Source organism: Dermacentor variabilis, chromosome 11, assembly GCF_050947875.1.
Source record: "Dermacentor variabilis isolate Ectoservices chromosome 11, ASM5094787v1, whole genome shotgun sequence".
In the NCBI taxonomy this organism is placed as follows: domain Eukaryota; kingdom Metazoa; phylum Arthropoda; class Arachnida; order Ixodida; family Ixodidae; genus Dermacentor; species Dermacentor variabilis.
In genome coordinates, this window is record NC_134578.1 from 63,247,323 (window position 1) to 63,265,593 (window position 18,271).

At 43.3% G+C, this 18,271-nt stretch overlaps 1 protein-coding gene across 3 annotated transcripts; it reads right to left on the reverse strand.

Moving 5' to 3' along the window:
* Positions 1-4,737: 4,737 nt before the first annotated feature.
* LOC142564202 (plasma kallikrein-like) lies at positions 4,738-17,951 on the reverse strand. 3 transcript variants are annotated; one of them, XM_075675109.1, is made up of 8 exons: positions 17,793-17,951; positions 13,012-13,039; positions 10,791-10,870; positions 9,873-9,988; positions 8,645-8,798; positions 7,467-7,569; positions 5,613-5,764; positions 4,738-5,081 (listed from the first exon to the last, which is right to left on the reverse strand). In XM_075675109.1, exons 1-8 carry the CDS (start codon positions 17,859-17,861, stop codon positions 4,863-4,865), a joined length of 921 nt encoding a protein of 306 aa, XP_075531224.1. In that variant the 5' UTR covers positions 17,862-17,951; the 3' UTR covers positions 4,738-4,862. The 3 variants fall into 3 exon arrangements, with proteins under 3 accessions (XP_075531224.1, XP_075531225.1, XP_075531223.1); XM_075675110.1 differs by lacking the exon at positions 17,793-17,951 and adding an exon at positions 17,595-17,778; XM_075675108.1 differs by lacking the exon at positions 13,012-13,039.
* Between the last annotated feature and the right edge of the window lie 320 nt (positions 17,952-18,271).

Here is an 18,271-nt window from a genome sequence, read left to right on the forward strand (position 1 = left end):
CCTGCTGTGCAGCCCCGTCAGCGAAGTACTGACGACGCAGGTCAATGTCGCGTAGCCCCTGCACTGTGTAACGCCCTGGTGAAATTCAGAATGAGTTCAGCACGTTGACTCGGGCGATACTGCCATTATTAGACCTAACCGCAGCATTAAGCGTGAATAATTTCTGTTTGATGGCCCAGGAAAACCTTTTTTGGAGCACGTTCCCACATGACCTTGTCGAAATACTCGTTGAAGTTTTGAGTTTTCCCGTAGAGGCATTTATCAAATAGCTCGGGCTCATAGCTAGCTGCTGATATATGGGCTTCACAGCCTCAAGAACTGCTGGCTGCTCGAAGATGTTCATTATGAACACATGGTTCACCATTCAACTGGGCTTTGTGGAATTTACCCCAGTGTCGGCGTCTTTCGGGCAAAGGCCGTGGCAAAGTTTGGTATCCGTTGATGCTACGTGAAAATACGTGGCCTAGACAGCCTTCCGCATGTCCTCTAATCTTGCTGCATTTATTCTAATGGCCAAACTCTAGTACTTCTGGAGCTTGTCAAGGATGGCATTGCTCACAAGTCCCCAGCCAGATATGCATTTTTGTTTTTTGCTGCGGCTAGAGCTTGACTTGGCTGAAAAAAGCATTTGTTGGCAGGCAAACTGCTTTATTACCGCTAACTTTGTAACAAACACTTGGCTTCGCTGATTCGGAGCCACTTTAGCTGCAAGCAGATACATTCGGCAGAAGGTAAAGGTTTCGGAATATGGCATTTTTTGGCAAAAAAAGCCACATTGAGAAAAATAAACAACTGATACATATTCAGAAAAGGCAGCGGATATTAATTCGCGCCAAAAATTTTTTTTTCAATATTTTTGCTTACCCTGCTTCCTTGTAGATACGCGTTCGGGTCTAACGTGGTGAGCTGCTGATGCTAGTACTGTCGGTCACGAAAGGCCCACAAATGAGCATATTTAATTCTCGCACACCACTTTAGGGCGAGTGCACTTAATCGCGAACACAGTCGCTAGCTGTCGGCGCCGTCCATCCTCGGTTATGAATTTGACGACGGAAACTACAAAGCCACGGTGAGGGAATGCTGGCGGCAACCATGCCGGAGTGTCACCTTTGGCGTTATAGTAGTTGTTCATTCGTACTTTTCCTCAGTAGCTGCTGTCCCCGGCAAAAGACAGCAGCCTCCTTGAAGCCCGACAAATTCTCGTGTATATATAGACAGCGTTTAAATCCTCCGTGAATTATGTTTCGTTAAAAGCTCTAATGTTCACTGCTGACGCAGTGAGCAGTGGACAGCAACTACAGGTTTATCATGTAGGCAGCCAAGTTTGGAATATATACTATCTGCAACAGGCGTATCCTACACGTAATGTCAACACGTAACAATTACGGCTCTGGTTCTCAGTGCCTAAATGTACCCGTCGCGTTCCATTTCTGATGGGGAATACAATGGGTATTTTACATATTTGTTCATCTTAAACAGCGCCGATGCAAGTTTCATTACTACAATATAGTTTCACTTGGCACCGAATCCGTGAGCGCTGCAATTACTTTTGTCTGACTCGGGAACGATTACGCCCACAATAAATCCATGTGCTTATTATCTCCTACTGCGAATTTAGCTTGCTTTGCAGAAGACGTCGATGTGCTTTTCTTTAATGTGCCACACCATACCAAGTTTAATGCACGAAAACACACGGCTTTCAGCCGAAAGCTGCATTGCCTTCAGAAACTCTCCCTTCAACTTCTCAGCCAGCCACGTGCTCAAAATATATTTTAGTCCAATGCACTATGGCCGACAGCAAAAAAAAAATACGTGGAATGTGAAATACAACGTGGAATAAATGGCTACTAGCTGTAATTTCAAGTGGTGCAAGGCCTGTTCAAATAAACGGGTGGTAACAAATATGCTGTTCCACTTCTAAAGATAGTTGCTTCTTATCCCTTCTTCGTCTGTGTCAGAAGTCAATCCTTGGGAAGGAAAATGACACGCCACAATTTCACGGCACAAATCAACCTCTGAGAAAGCGGCTGTGGCAATATCAGAGGCTGCACACCTGTTTTAAATGCTCTTGCAAGCTGGCAACCAGACTCAAGAAAAACTGTTGACTGCTGGACAGGACGTTTACGGAGACACAGCTGAAGTTCGTGCACGATGCAGTGTTTTAGGTACACCTTACTTTAAACATTTATACCTTTCTGCAAACCTATCTCAAAATCAAAAGAAAGCTACGCATGTCTCCTTGGGCCACCATATAACTTAAGTCTGGCGCAAGACCTTCTATATGATGGCATAAAAAGATAGCACACAACAGAGAACTAATTTTCCGCATGCTTACTTAGGTAAAAAGTTTGATTTTCGTTTTTCCTACAAACAGCAGTGTCACAGTTGTGTCTCGGCCTTTTATAAGACGGAGGGTATGGTTAGGTATCTACATTTTTGTGGGTGTTTAACGCCACGAAACTACAGAGTGTGTTATAAGGGTTCAGAAGCGCTACGTGAGAAGTTGTGTTAGATGTTCATGAATCGCATATGCTCTAATAATTCTAATAATGAGGCAAATATAGATTGGCATGCGTGAGCCAGTTCACCTTGTTAGACGTCGAATATGGTTTATGCGTGCTGTTTGCTGTCAGGCGCAATATCTCACACTTTTGACTCTTCAGGAGCATTTGATAACCTTATCAGTTTACCAATAATATAGGTTATAAAAACCGAACATATTAGCTGTCAGCTTGTTGCAGGGACATTTTGCGGCGCCTCCCTAATTTCCAATATCAAAGAATGAAACCGTGATGCTGGGTATGTGTTTCCAGTCGTTTTTTCGTTGTTTGTTTTGACAAAAAGTGGGGTGGCAAACGTTGGGAACAAGGCAACCAAAACCTAATAAATCTCATTGATAAAGCCATAAAGACTGACCGGATGGCAGATTGTTCTATGCTACACAGTTTGTGTATGCAATACTGCGTCAATTTTAGTGGGCCAGACGATGAGGAAAACTACAAGCAATGATCACTGTGTTCCCCATTGATGTGTGTATTCTGAAGGTTGCCCTGCAGCATAATTGATTGCAATGGAAGTGACTTGGCCAAGATGTCGTCCAGTAGCGAGCGCCTGTAACTGCCTGCCTGGTCGATCCGAAGCTTCGTAGCTCTTAGCTCCCTGTTCTTCAACGTCCTTCCACTCAGCCTTACACCTGTACTCGTCGAAGTACATTTCAGCGTAGCTCCTTGCCCCAATGGTTCACTGGCCTTCGTTGATGCACATTGGCAATAATTCAGGAGAGTACTATAACCTCTATAAAAGCCGAGGGACGGGTTAGTGCTTAACTCAGTTGAGTGGAGGGAAAGCGTCAAGTGGAGAATACGGAAGTTAGCAGCTTTTCCCGAGTAGCCTTTGTTACAGGTTGAGCCACAAAAGGTGGTAAACGTCCACCGGATAAACTGAAGCAGATCGCTTGGGCCAGTTCTCTGGGTATTTTGGTGTTCGATCCGAGGCCCAGTTGGAGGAAAGTGACAGTATTACTAGCCCTAAGTCTCTGGAAGGAAACTTCCTTTAGCCGAAAGCGATTACAAGGAACAGAGCACACAAATGTAGGAAATATGGGCATGTGTTCAGGGGAAGCAGTAAATTTTGGGCTAAACACATAAAGCAGTTGACATTTTCTGACACATTGTGATGGGTTATTTTCATTTCGCAATCCTCAAAATAGGTGCTTCGTTTCACCTCGTGACCAGACCTACTAAGCTGAAGCAACTGTAAGAATGCAAATTCTAACTATTTTTGCAAAACTCAGCTTTAGGAAGCCCTAGTGCAGAAATTGCACTACAGTTACATGCATTGGACAAAATCTTGTGCAATGCAGAAATGAATAATTTTCACCTTAAAATTTAGGGCACTGCAATTATTTACGAGGTACCTCAGATTCGTGTTAGAAGGACACGCTCCCTGATTGAATTTTAGGGTTTCATTTTTTTGGTCACATAGGCTCAAATTTCTACTTTTCTGCGCATTACATAAAAGCATTACATAAAATTGTATCAAGCGTTCAAGTTAATAATTTTCACACTTCATCCTGCGGATTGCCATGTATGTAAGTTAGCCAAATCTCTTATACAGTTATGCGTGCAAAGCACTACACGCAGTTATGAGTGCAATGCCTAGCACGCATAACTCAATTGCTTGTGAAGTGTTGCTTAATGGCTGAGAATATTGCTCTGTTTATTCGTTACACCTTGGAGTATAGTAACAGATGTAGACAAGTGTACTGGTTGGCATACCTAACTACAATGGAGGCGAAGTTATACAAAACTAACCTTAATGTAACCAAAACAGGTAAGAAGCGAATACTAGATATCGGATTGTTTATTTGCTGAAAGGAGCCTGAGTAAGTGTCTTAGGAAAGAAGAAAAGCGAAGTGGGCATCAGAGAAAGCTTCAGCACCCTTTGTATAAAACACTACACGAATGTTTCGCAAATTTGTGCTGGAGTATTTTGCCAAAGAAACTGCGCACCAAGGTGAATTGCTGAAATTCATGTTACGCCAATAGGTGTTTCCATGCACATAGGTGCGACTTGGCAATATAACACGCCTAAACAATGACAAGCGAATCAACCAGCCATTTCCATATTACCAATGCTTTGCTTTGGCCTCCTCCACAGTGCATATTCATTACGGAGGACGGAATAATGCGTAGCCAAATTACGATAGTGCGAAAGAAGACCAACTCTGCCAACAGCTTCGAGCCAGCAATTTATTACTTAGGAAACCACAGTAATATGATTAGAAATATGATCATTCCTTGATATTATGACCCTTCACAAAAGCCCGCAGATACGTCACTGTAGTTGAGGCAGCTGCTCTTTTAAAAGAAACCGCCGTCGCGAGCTGACACATGTGACATTACGTGCCATTTGTGGAAGTACTCCACCACATTCTTTATCCATGCGTAATAATAGTCTACGCGCACGTGAGCACTGGGTATGTCCCTTGAAGCGTCGCAGCTTCGTGGGAAAGATATCACCCCGACTTGATAGATGCGGTTGCCTTCCCTCTTAATGGTCACCGGTCCACCGCCGTCACCCTGCAAACATATATAAATGTTAAAACAAAATTTGCTTTGGGCTAGTTGGTTTATTCTCTAGGAATGCGCCTCTGAAAAGCGTTGCTTGAAAGAATATTGTGGTGTATACAAGAAAATGTGAAGCCCGAAGATGAGGAAATCCGTCGCTAACTCGCACTTAAGTCTGCTGCCGCAAAAATTGAGCTCTGTCCTCGTTAGTACTTTCAGCGACTTTCAGAATTTAAGTCTTTAGTCTTTAATCAACAGGCCAATTTTCAGGTATGATTAGTCCGAACATCATAACACTCGAACAACACATCACATTATCGAAACATATTTTATTGTTCTTCCAGTGTGTGTCTTCGTACAAACCAAGTTGAAGTGCTTAAAACGTCAATGCTTATTGCACATGAACCGACAATGTGAATGAATGTTATTTTTACGATATCTGATCAATTTGCTAATCCCTAGAAAGATATTACGAAGCAAAAGCGAAATCTTTCCGCCGTCCATTATCACAGATATGAATTATTCAACGTCTTATATACTTACTCTGCACGGCCCTTTCTTCACCCCAGAAGTACAAATCATAGTCCTATTGTCTAAAACCTTGCGCTTTTTGATAATCTCGAGCTTCTTCTGGCACGTCGTGAATGGCACAATCTTCACAGTGGCGTAGCGTAGCGCTAGAGACTCTGTAATCCCTGCGTCAGAGAACCATAATTGTAACAGATGATGAAGAAAAGTGGAAAATCAGTTGGACTGTGGTTAAGCTGCTTCACTTATACGAAACCCGAATCGTCTCACTATGTCACAGCATGCCCTTGCCTCAGATTCGCGAATGTACATATAGGTACAAAAATACCTGTCTAAATAAACATGCGAATAGATATACAGGTGTAGATCACAACACAGGGGTCTACAGCCGATATCATTAACAGTACCATTTCGTAACGTTTGGCTTTTGCCTCTGAGGAGTATTTCCATTACCGCCGAGTAAACTGCCACTGGGAGATACAAGAATGTTTCCTAGGCGAACTGCAGCAACATTGCTTCAATTCACAGCACGCGAGCACAATTTGATGAAATCTTGTCTAATCCTCGGGAAGTATAGGCCAGATAAAATCAAAGCATATTAGACATAGGTACGTCGTTTTTTCACCACTAGAATTAAAGTTAACGCTTTTGTCTATATGAGTTACGAGGTGTGTTCCTTAGGCAAATAGCTTTATACCAGGTGTAACCGCGCTCTGAAGAATATCGCTTTATAGGGGGTGCCCTGTGACCTGACACGGATACCCTTATGCCGAGCCATAAGTTACTGACTTAACGAAGTCTCTGTGCGCTGATGTATCAATGTTGAGTAATTGCCTAGCTCACGTGTCCACAAGCAGACATGCAAGTAACAAGCAGAAGCAACAGATGTGTATAGGCAAAAAATTACGAAAAGCAATGGCGCAGATGGCACTGTTCTTGCGGCCGGTAAGACCTGGACGGAGCTAGATTTTAATCTTCCACGCAGCGCTCAGACAGGCGGAGAGAGCTTGGCAGTAGAGATGTCGATCCGAGCAGCACGGGGTCTCGTTTCGCGAAGACATCAGGAGTTATTAGCTCCACAAGTGTGCTATTTTTCGCCGCAATTTCACGTTTTGTGGGCTATGGCGTCGTTGCGTTCAACTGGCAGGAATGTAGATGTAGTTTGAAGAGACTCGGACATTAAGACAACACAATACTCGGGCCATTCGACCATGGCCGAACGTGTTCGTCTCCATTGGGGAGTTACAGCGCCGAAGATTGATGGAAGTGCAGTAAGCCCAACTACGCTAGGGAGCGCCGTGCTCGACAAATGCAGGGCAACGTCATGCGCTACCACTAGTGAGCTCTTTTGCATACGCCAGTCCCCAAACCTCTTGAGGAGAACAAAGAAGCGCACTCCGAATAGGTAATGAGCATGATTGCGAAATTACACCGTAGGACCCGCACTAGTTGTAACATAAGGTAAGGAGGTATGCTGTCTAATGCGCTAGTAACAGTTTTTCAATTCCTGACGCCATTTTAGTACCCTAGCGGCCATGCCCGTTCTGCCTCAGGCACAAAGCGTTTCACGTACCCGCACGTCGATGTGTCCTTGATAAATCCCACCCGATCGTTTTAGTCGTTGACGTGGGCCAATTTATTTTGCTATAGCTCTGGATGCGCATGCAATTTAATAGGAAATTGTTTTCTTTATTTAATACTAGCTCCGTCGTTGACTTGCTCCATGTTAAAGTCATTTGCCCTAGTTTCTAATTTGCGGGTTTCCAGAACATGCTCAGAGAACCTCAATAACGTGCTTATCGCTGCACGCTGAAAGGATGTTGAGCTTGAAAATGTTCGAGAGTATTCCCTAGCCAATTGTTTACTTACAGCCCCATCCAAGCGCAGTTGCGTTCTTTCGCATGAGCACTTCTGTCTTGTCCATGAGACATATTGGACGGGAATGCTTACTCTTCGGAACAGGTTTAAAAAGCTGCAAAATCAAATATAAAACAATATGGGCGGGTTTTAATATTAAAAATAAAATAAATAAACAATGAATATTGCCGTTTGCAAAAAATCGCCTATGGCAACAGTCTTTTGAACACGCGTTGCAACTTCACGCTATTCACGTGGCGCAACCAGCCACTATTAAGACATATTGCCTACTCCAAGAATGTATTCCAAGGAAAGCGCGTGAAACAACTTGTTTCTTAAAACACAGGCGCGACGGTGAGAGCGATTTGATTGATAGGTGAAGAGGATAGACGATCAAAAGGCTTGGCTTGCTACTACAGGTCTATTACGACTATATAACAAGGGAACACCGGACTATAAATAAGGAACACACGTGCGTCCACACGTACACAAACGGGTAAAAAACCAGTTTCGAGCACCATAAAGGAAAGCTAGGTGAAAAGTAGAGCTTTATGACGCTGTAGATAAATGAAATTGAATGCATCTTTGTAGCCCAGGCAAAGGGTCAGAGATGAGTAATAAAAAAGGCTTGTATCTTAGATTTTTCTTTGTACTTTTTTAACTTTATATCACCAAATGAAATTTAGCCCTGTGAACTTCATGGAGCAACTTTTTAGCATCATACCAGATTTTTCTAAGTCACATGCAACTATGCGAAACAACTGCTGCCACTGGAGAGTAACTGCTTCCCTTATCGCCCACACCGGGACGCAACTGGGAAGTAACGAAAATGAGAAACCGAAATTGGTAAAAAATTAGAACGCACGACAGTCTGAAATAACTTATTATAAGCCGCGAAACCAAGTTCCTTAACTTTTTAGGCAATAAGCTTTATTAGTTGTAAAGAAGCTTAAGATAATTTCCTGTAATATACCGTGAATTATCTTTTTTCTTTGGCGAGAACGCCGCCCCCGTAAAGAAAATATTACTAGCACTCGCGGCCCTGGGCAAGACTTATGAAGGGGAGTGCAAAAAAAGATACTACTGATTGCGTAAATCATTCGCAATCGCTATACTCTGGGACGAACCGATTCATCGAAACAAAAGAAAACTGAATGTTGTGAGTCGGTCCGCACGTATTGAACACTTACCCTCAGCAAAGCGATGTTGTGTTTTCTGGTAAGTGGATCAAAGCCTGGATGAATAATTATATCCCGTGCTCGGCGGAAGCCACCTTTTCTCCTCTCTGTTTCGTTGTGGTACACTTCAACGATGCTAGCCAATGATCCCTTTCCTTTGTCGAGGCTGAAGTGGTAGAGAACGTACCATTACCAAGCAGTAAGAATATTCGGGAACACCGTGGAGCTTGGTCTAAATAACTGCTTGAAACAAATAGTGATTGAAGCGAGGGCGAGCATCAGGAAAATGAACGTGTCTCTTTTTGGTAAATTATTGAAATAATAACAAATGAAAGCAGTGCGACTAGTTGTACATTGCTAATTAATTAATAGAACGATGTGACGAAGAAATACTTGACCAATAGTAGTTGCAACGCTCACTGCCTCGGCTTGACGCCTGCAGTGCTCGGCCAATTCAGCTACGGGGATGTGTGCGCACTTTCAGACTTGCTTCGGCATATATTTAGGCGCAATTACGACGCCACCTAACAAGATGTTAGCCAGTGTCATCGGCGGCCAAAGTAGGATATATTTCACTTCATAGCGGGCATCGTGCATAACGTGGACCTTTTCACGCAGAAAACTTTGATGGAGGAAACATTATAGCAGAACGCAGCTGTACCAATATACTTTTGTATTACCGCAAAACGAAAACATTGTGATGCAGAAAGCATCTGTGAACATTTGTGCAGCACTTGGGTGTGCGTACACACGTACCTGCAGTTCTGCGCAAATGAAGGAAATACTTAACGCGTCCTTTGCTTTGTTCTCGTTATGGCGTCCAACGCCGCCCTCTACAGACAGCATTATCTAGAGTGTAACGAACCTTACTATGAATCCCAACCAACTGGCCCAACTTGCCATTTTGATTGTATAAACTGGCTAGGCTCGAGACTGCTTTCTGAAGCCAAGCCTATTGCAGCAGGCCAGGCGCATAGTTGGGGCAATAAGGTTCAAAGGCATTGTTCAGTATTTGAAGTCGACATGTTCAGTATTTGAAGTCGACATGCATGTGCAGCCCTTTGCAGACTTGGTCTGCGCCTACAAGTAAATGAGTTACACTTGCGACACTGAACATAGTAAATAAATTCAGGCTGCTTAAAAGCAGCGCAATTTGTCCTTCTCACTCTGCTACCTGATAAGTCCATTTACGATTACTAGCTAATCACTTTTGTACTAAGTATTTGGTGTAAGTACTCACGCCCGTAAAACACAGCGGGCTGCCGTCAACACGAATCGGCGTGTTATCAGCGTTCCACCACAGGGATGAGCTGCCGACTTCTTCTTGTCCTCAACAAAATACACCTGCAGGTTTACCTGCAGATATCATCAGTAAAATCCAACTGAAATAATCGGGAAAATCCAGCGCCAACAAAATGCCTGCCACTGTCTACTGTTAAGCATTTTGAGTACTGCTCAAGAAAAAAATATCTGCAAAATCAAGTACAGCAGGCGCATAAATTTTGCGCGATGAGTGTCGAAATCGGGTATTCGTGAGGTTAAGTCAGACTGCAAAAAAAGGTCAGGCTTGCTAACACGGACACAAGACAAGAGATCTACACACCACGAACGATTACCATACAGTACACTGATTACCTTACAGTGCCTCAACAGTAATCTCTCAAGTACACCGGCAGGTGTACCCGAGTGACACGTGGCGCTACCATTCCAGAGCATACACAGAAGAGTCTTGTGTCTTTTCTTTTTGCCTCAGTGCTTCCTTCAGGTGGTAGTTGGCGTTCATGTCGTCCACTTCTCTTGTGCCCGTGTCTGCACGCCTTACCCTTTTTTGCATTATGAATCTTTGCGAACAAGCTCAGCTTTCTGTCGTTACAAGTCACACTATGCAATATTGTTCATAGCTTACGAATTAGTCTTTTTTTTATTGTCAGATACTTGAAACTTGCTTGAGTAAGCTGTGGTTAAAATAAAATCTTGGCTTCAGCAGAAACAAATATCGTACAATGCTGACCGGTGACCATTCACATGTCAAGAGCACGAGAACAAATGGAAAACGACTTAAAAATGTACGCTTCAAATTTTAAAGATATTTCTGCTATATCACAAATAGATATACTGCCATCTATAATGTCGTATACAGTTGAAGCAAAGCACTCACGACCCATGGCTGCGTCTCCCTTACGACGTTCTTTCCACCAACTATTCTAGCAGTAGGAGACATTTCAGGCTTGCCACAATCTGAAATGCATAGCACGATGACAAGTGGTTATGTTCTGAACATTCGGTTATTACTTACAATTCTGCAATACAGTGAGCAGGGCTTTTATGATTGTTTAAGAATTGGCTTCCCGGGCAAGGAAGCATGAGTTCAGGATTGCCAGTCAGCCTCTAGAGTCTGTGAAGGAGTACGTTTATCTAGGTCAATTACTTACAGGGGACGCTGATCATGGGAAGGAAATTTACAGACGAATAAAAGTGGGTCGGAGCGCATAAGGCACACATTGTAAGAACCTGACTGGAAGCTAACCAATATCATGGAAAAGATATTACAGTCAGTGCATTCTACTGGTTTTAACATATGGGGCAGAAGTTTAGAGACTTACCAAAAAGCTCGAAAACAAGTTAAAAACCACGAAAAGAGCGATGGAATGAAGAATGTTAGGCGCAACGTTAGGAGATAGCAAGAGAGAAGTGCGGATCAGAGAGCAAACGGGGATAGCCGATGTTCTAATAGACATTAAGGAAAAAACTGAGCTGGGCAGGTTACAGATGGGGTGCAAAGTGAAGGAAAGAGCAGTCGAGGACAGCATAGGAGTAGGTGGGGTGATTAAATTAAGAAATGCGCAGGCGCTAGTCGGAATGGACTGGTGTAGTATATCGGTAATTGGAGATCGCAGGGAGCGACCTTCTTGCTGCAGTGGACATAAAATAGGTTGAAGATGAAGATGACGGTGACAGGAACAGCAACAGACGATGACACGCAGTTTTCAATTTAAACTTTGCCGATGAAGTATCTTAGCACGAATGCTCCCAGTTTTGATTGCTTTGTCCCCAGAATGTTTTTCCGCTAAGAGGTGCAATTCTCAAACAAAATGCTTGAAAAACCTGAAAGCATGCTGCCGAGCACAATACAATATTTGTCGGGGAATATAAAATTGGCGTGCAAGTACACACAAATATAGTACTGGAATACCTGCCGAAAAGTACTGATCTCCGGGCGTGTTGCATTAGTCAGGCACAGACGCGAAGACGGCAGGTATTACACTCGCTTTGTAGGCTTTATTGCAAATGATTTATGTAGTATGTAGTTCGGATAATAAAGAACCCGTCATGTTGCTTTAGAGAGATATATATATATATATATATAGAAGGAAAGAGCAAAAACTTTGAGCAGACTACAGCGATTCCTCGAACTGTGAGCTCATTTACTGCTACAGCAGCACGTTGCCGGCCGCCCAAATTCCCCAACGCCGAATGTAGCATTGGCTCAAAAATAATGGCACAGACGCGACAAATATCGAGGTCTCTGTTCAGAGCAATGCATCGCACAAATTACTCAGGACAACTTTTGTGCGACAGCTTAGTGCCTGATTAGCACGGCCCACCGAAAATTGCGCGTTGCAGTAGCGCCGGGACACCGTACACTTTATGCGGGGCTGATTAGTTTTGGTGTAAGCGCACCGCTGTTTATTTGGCTATCCTCCACACCTTTTGTCGACGTTTGTAATCAAAACACATTGTGTCACATCTTTTGTCGACATGTATTTGTGCTTCAGATATACATACGAGGTGACTATTTACAGTATGAGTGACCATGAGGATGAGGACACCCTCCCCTGCCCCCCCCCCTTAGTGTTCGCAAAAAATTCCGCAATATAGTCCTCATATTGGATTCTCGTAGATATTCCCATGAACCTTGCCTTCAAACTGAGTATAGTGAAAAACAGGGCGGACATTTCTATATATTAAATAATTATTTAAATATAGATGATTAATAATTGGTAAATACCTTATGAAAGTGTTGGCAGCGCGTTAAAAACAACTGGTTACATATATTCAAAGGTCTAAAAAATATGAACGAAATTGCCAATTAAAGAAACAATGTCGGAGCACCCTAGGAAGCCAGAAGAACACTCGGCTGGCGCATTTGTTTATTAGTTAGAGTGTTTCACTTGTTAGTAACTCTTCAAAAGAAGCAGTACACAAAGCAATTACCGCGTGGCGTGGTGGAAAAAGGGTTTCGTCGTAATGACTCCGTCTGTTGGCATATCATTGCGCGAATGAGGTTAGGCTTGTTATTCAGTGTTTTACTGTGCTTCATTAATCATAATAAAACATAGAACACTGTGCACTATAAATATAAAATAACAGCAGCTCACCTCCCCCATTAATCTTGTAGCCAATGGCCTAAAAGAAAAAGTATTATGGTTGTGATTGAGACATAAATAAAAATGAACAAATATTTTCTCTAGCGTTACGTTCATTAGAACCAACCTAATATATTAAGATGCTCTCGTTATAGCGTGAGGAATGATTACATAGAAAATTCAGATATATCAAGGTGCGTCTATATTTTTTTATCTTGATACGTGCACATAAAAATTACATAAACGCGCAGAATCCCAGCATAATATACAAACCTCCATTTCTTCAGTTGCGAAAAAAATGGCGCAGTTCTTTCCGGATGGCTATACGACTTAAGGATATTACTTTTATCTGTCGTATAAATAGGGAAACGTTTGCTGCCTAACTGAACAAACAAGCACGGTGTCAGCACGCACGAACAAACGTGGATACTTCACATTACACGAGCGCGGAAACTCGCTGTCAAAACGATGGTATGACTACGACAGGCAGCAGCGAGTCAAGTGACCTTCCTGCTGTCTATCGTTTCAACGAAAGAGCGGCGAGGACACAGCGCCTGCTAAGGTATGCGCCTTCTTCAGATTCCTTTCAAGATACGGCTTGCGCAAGCAAGTGCGGCCGTGCAAAGTACGCACTTGTCGGCGTAGTCGAAGCCGCTCCCCTCCCCCCTGCGCAGCCTGCCCACTTTCCTCCATATAGGGCGCGCGAGACTGAGCAGCGGTCCTCTGTTCCCCTTGTAACCGGTCGCAAAATGCCCAGTTGCTGCCAGAACACAACGCACCCGCCCCCCTCCCTCCCTCCCTCCCTGCCTCTCTCTCCATCCTCCGCGGCCTTTCGCGCCACGGAAGATGGCGCATTTGCTCTCCACTTTCTTTTTTCACGTGCGCCTGATTGCATCGCGATCGTTGGCTTCCCTCGTGTGCATTCACTTCACAAGCAGCATTCACAAGCAGCATACCACGCGCGGCAGTGGTGCCATCGCCATTGGGATTGATTCGGACCATCACGAAGAAGGCTACGGCAAAAATGCTCCTGGGGTGTTCATGTATAAAGGCTATCGCAATAGTAAGCGGGAAGTACTGCTATTGCGAGAACGTTAGCTATTCAGATTCCATTTGGAACGCTAAATGTATGTTTACGTACATGTTCTGGTGCCGAACATGCGCTCATGCATATCTAGGTTTACCCCATGATGTGTTATGTGCCCAGCTGTGCCTTTTAGGTTGTAGACACTAGTATGCAATACGCCTACTATAGTACACCAATAAACGTCTAAACAGAGAGGAGGATCCAGTGAAAAAACATTCCGGGCGAACGACCCTACAAAATATTTTCTAAAACTGCTTACTAAAATTGGTTCGGAAAATCGTAGCAGCAGGACCAATGACACTTCCAGGGGATATATAAGCATGTCATGAATGGTGAACTACCATCGGTGGAAATGCGCGAAGTAATTTAGGGCTGGGGAAAATTATGATATTTTGGTTATCTACGCTACGGAGGCTCGCGGTGCATTCCAAAGGGAGTTAGCTCAGATTTGCAATATTAGATGCGAAGATGAAGCATGTTACGAGAAGGCGCTATCTTGCGCTAACTAGGCACGGGAAGCAGGCAACAGTTAAATGATTGGTTGCCGCGCCACAAGAACTGATGACATTTCTGATATCTGTGATTTCTGATGATTGTCCGCAGAACAAAAGCGTACGTCGTTTGTTATTCGACGATTGCACTAACATGAAGAACCCTTTCTGTAAAGATTTCCTAGAGAAAAATGTATAATTAATCGGCATTCACGACTGAAGGGTGTTTTTAAGATGTGTGGCAGTCTCTAGGAGGCGTCTTTGGAAAGACGATAGATATCAACAATCTGCCTGTGACCAATCCGTCCTTATTTCAGGTTGAAGTTTTGCGCACTTACAGGAAAGTCGCCTTACACTTGACTACATGACGTTGGCTTCGAGGAAAAAACGTGGCTCCGCGCAAAGCACGCGAGCTGCTGCGAGAAATTTCCGAGAAACGGAAACCACGTTTTCCTGCGAGACAGCTACGCCAGCTGATTAAGCTTCACATTTATAACTTCAGAAACAGGACCAATGATATAAGTAAGACGCAGAGCGAGACGTGGTGCAGTGCCTGTCCTCTGGACATGCTGTTTCGAACATACGGACTTGGCCGCCAAAGCCTTCTGGGGCACAGCAAAGATAGAGCCATGCGCTGCGTTCCTCTTTTCAAGTACATTGCTCACTGAAATTTAGATTGTGATTATGCAAGGCCACCCAAGTTGTTTGTGTTTCTTAGTATAGTTTGACACTATACATCAAGATGAAGCCCACAGCGGGAAATTATTTGTGTAGGAGCGAACCACCAGTTTGAATTGTTAAGCAATTGCTAGGCGATTGCTTAACTTCGTTAACTTAACCTTGAATTCCTCCTTTATCAAATTTTATTTTTCTGCATGCACATGCCCTTCTACTACATGGTATTAGATGCCTGTATTGGCAAAGCGCGACAGCAATGAACAGCATTGTCCTCCTTTAACGTAGTCCACTTCGAATTAGGTTACTAAAGAAAAGGAGTCATGATATGATGGCTGTAGTAAGTAAGTAATGTAGCTTTGTAGACGGCCAAGATAAAGGTCTGCTTCTCGAATGCTAGTTACTCTGCGACACTCTGACTGTTTTGTTCGTCTGACAGACCTTGTAGCTGCATGGTTTACCTCTGTTTCTATTATAGCGCCGTTGATATATTTTAGCCTCTCATGTTCCACGAAAAGGGTGTAATGCGATAGCACTATCATTTCCTGTCATTCGATGATCACCTATTGAAACCTGCACGACAGGTGAGTTAACGTGAAATTAGGGCCTATAGCTGCTGTCTATTTGTTTACCTCCTGTTGTACTAACGTTACGATTGCTTCGTCTTTGTTACTGTCAAACGCGATACATACACACCACAGCAATCACTACGTAACGTATCATGCGGTTATCCCTATAGTACTCACTCCACGTTGAGGGCATCATACATTGCTATAACGCGTATCTGTGGACTTTTTAGTTAGAATACCTTTTTTTCGAAGTACAAAAAGCTAGCACTATAATTCGGCCTTTTAGTGCTACAGCACTCACTCCATGTTGAGGGTATCATACATCGCTATAAGGCGTATATGTGTTCTTTTAGTTAGAATAACTTCTTTTTATTATTGCAAAAAGCTAACAGAATAACTCGGCCTTTTAGGACGGATTAAGGGATTGACGGACTCCACTTGAGCGAGAAATTGCAATGTATTTGTCGTAAATTAAAAAAAAAATTCGCTTTGGAATCGCTCAATTTGAGAGACATGCTCCGACTTTGAAATTTAAGCGTGAAAGCGGCAATATGTCTCCTTAGTAGAAATTCCTAGACTATCAAGGCTTTCAAGATACCAATCCCGGAAACCTCATAAAGAAGTCACTACCGTTACAGTTTAGATAATGTCCGACTTTCCAACATTTTTGGGAAGCCGTGAGCAGAAATTACAAGGTATTTGGTGGCACACTCAAGGACCGACATCTCGAAAGTGGTGAAAGTATTACAGATCTTGCTAAGAAAACATGCCTGCCCTGAGGCTTAGCTGAAATGTTGCAAGAGCAAGTTATCTTTGAAAAAGTATATAATGAATCTTTTCCAGTTATCTAACTACGCTTTCCGATTGCTCATACAGATTATTTACGCCTGTCGTATAAATACGATTAAAAAGCATAATACTGATATTTCTAAAGGTCAACTAAAAAAATCTCTTGGAAAACAAAACAGGCGGTATATTCGCGTACACATTTGCCTACAGCAGCCAAACCAGTGAATGTATTACAGCCACTTTCACACAGAAAAGGGTGGTGGGCAGCGTTGCGCTATTCAGCCTACCCGTGACACACAAGCGAAACGGCCGCTGTTCCTTTCTGAGTCGCCGTGCTACACTGGTAATCTTTTCAGGCTACTCCCCTGAGGGGAAACTGTCATTGGTAAGCGAATAACGCTTGTGCTGACAGACCTTGCACTAGCAACAGGGTTGCGACTCCCATCTTTCCCTCCTCTCCTCCCCACCGGCGCTCATATTCTGTGCATATCCCCAGGAATGGGTCCGTGTTTAAAATTTCGGTGAGTACTGACGGCCTTCTAATTCTGTAGAATACTATCAAAACGAAACGTTATATAAAGTGTAATCACATTCCACGGTGTCAGTTTTGATCTCCTAGGGAAGCAGCTGCATGCCTTAAATGCAATATTAAGGTTGAGGTACTTGGGAAAATAGATGCACTTAGTTTATAAGTCTCGTCATCTTTTCCTGTTGTGGTAGCCCTCTCAAGCAGGACATGCCTTACATCAGATTCATAGCATGGGTGCGATACCCGCATATTTATGGCCTATTCTCACCTACTTTCAGTAGATATGGCTGGCAAGTACTGCTAGAAGGTTGCGAATTTGTAATGCCAATAAAATGTCAATTTCCTTATTATGCCTAATTCCTGGCTGACAAGCTTCGGGGGTTATTTAGTGATCTCTCTATACTACAGTTTATAGATGTGAACATTTTTTGGAGAGCACGCATTTGGTGAAACACCTGCAAGGTCATTCCAAGTCTCCTCCACTGCTCCTCCTTGGCCGCAGTCGTATGCGCTCGAAAAGAACAATTATACTAGGTGTGCTACAAATGGGGATCATGCTCTTCAATGTCATTTCAACGAAAAACTGCGCAAATTATTATATCCATGTAAACAGGTACTGTAATATGAAAGTTGAATGCATTGGTTGGCCTTACCTGGTACACTGTGCTCACAAAAAATAGTAGGCCTATATACGAGGCCAGTTTCCCAGGAAACGCTACCATCACAGCAACAGCAACAGCTCTGTGCGGTTGATGCTAGCGAATTCGCCGGTATCATTGGAAGCGGCACGAGTTTCGCATTTCATAGATGGAGGAGGAGCCACATCTGCAGAAAACTAATTTTCTTTAATGTGCGCAACCTCCTTTCATGAATGTGGGTGGGTGAGTAAAGACTGATTGCTTTAGTAGTACCGTAACTGCTACGCACGTGTCACCACACCCTCCTTCTTTTGCAGGGCATAGTGCTAAGGGGCCAAATGATTGTCAAAATAATAAAAACCAGTCCAAAAGTATTGTTGAGAACTAAGCAACAGCTTCCTTTCTCTCCCTCAGCGGTTCTAGTCTCAGGGATGCGTGTATCAAGCAGCTGTGGGGTCATCACAACTGCCATTTAGTCAATGCTATTACTAGTG

Bases quoted from the DNA above. Each gene is read 5' to 3' on its own strand.
- LOC142564202 (XM_075675108.1), bottom strand. From the start codon at position 17,916: ATGATACCGGCGAATTCGCTAGCATCAACCGCACAGAGCTGTTGCTGT. The intron at 9,989-10,790 runs GTGAGTGCTTTG...TGATATCTGCAG, and splicing joins GGGAGACGCAGCCATGGGTC to GTAAACCTGCAGGTGTATTT. The intron at 5,765-7,466 runs GTAAGTAAACAA...TCTCTGACGCAG, and splicing joins AACTGCGCTTGGATGGGGCT to GGATTACAGAGTCTCTAGCG.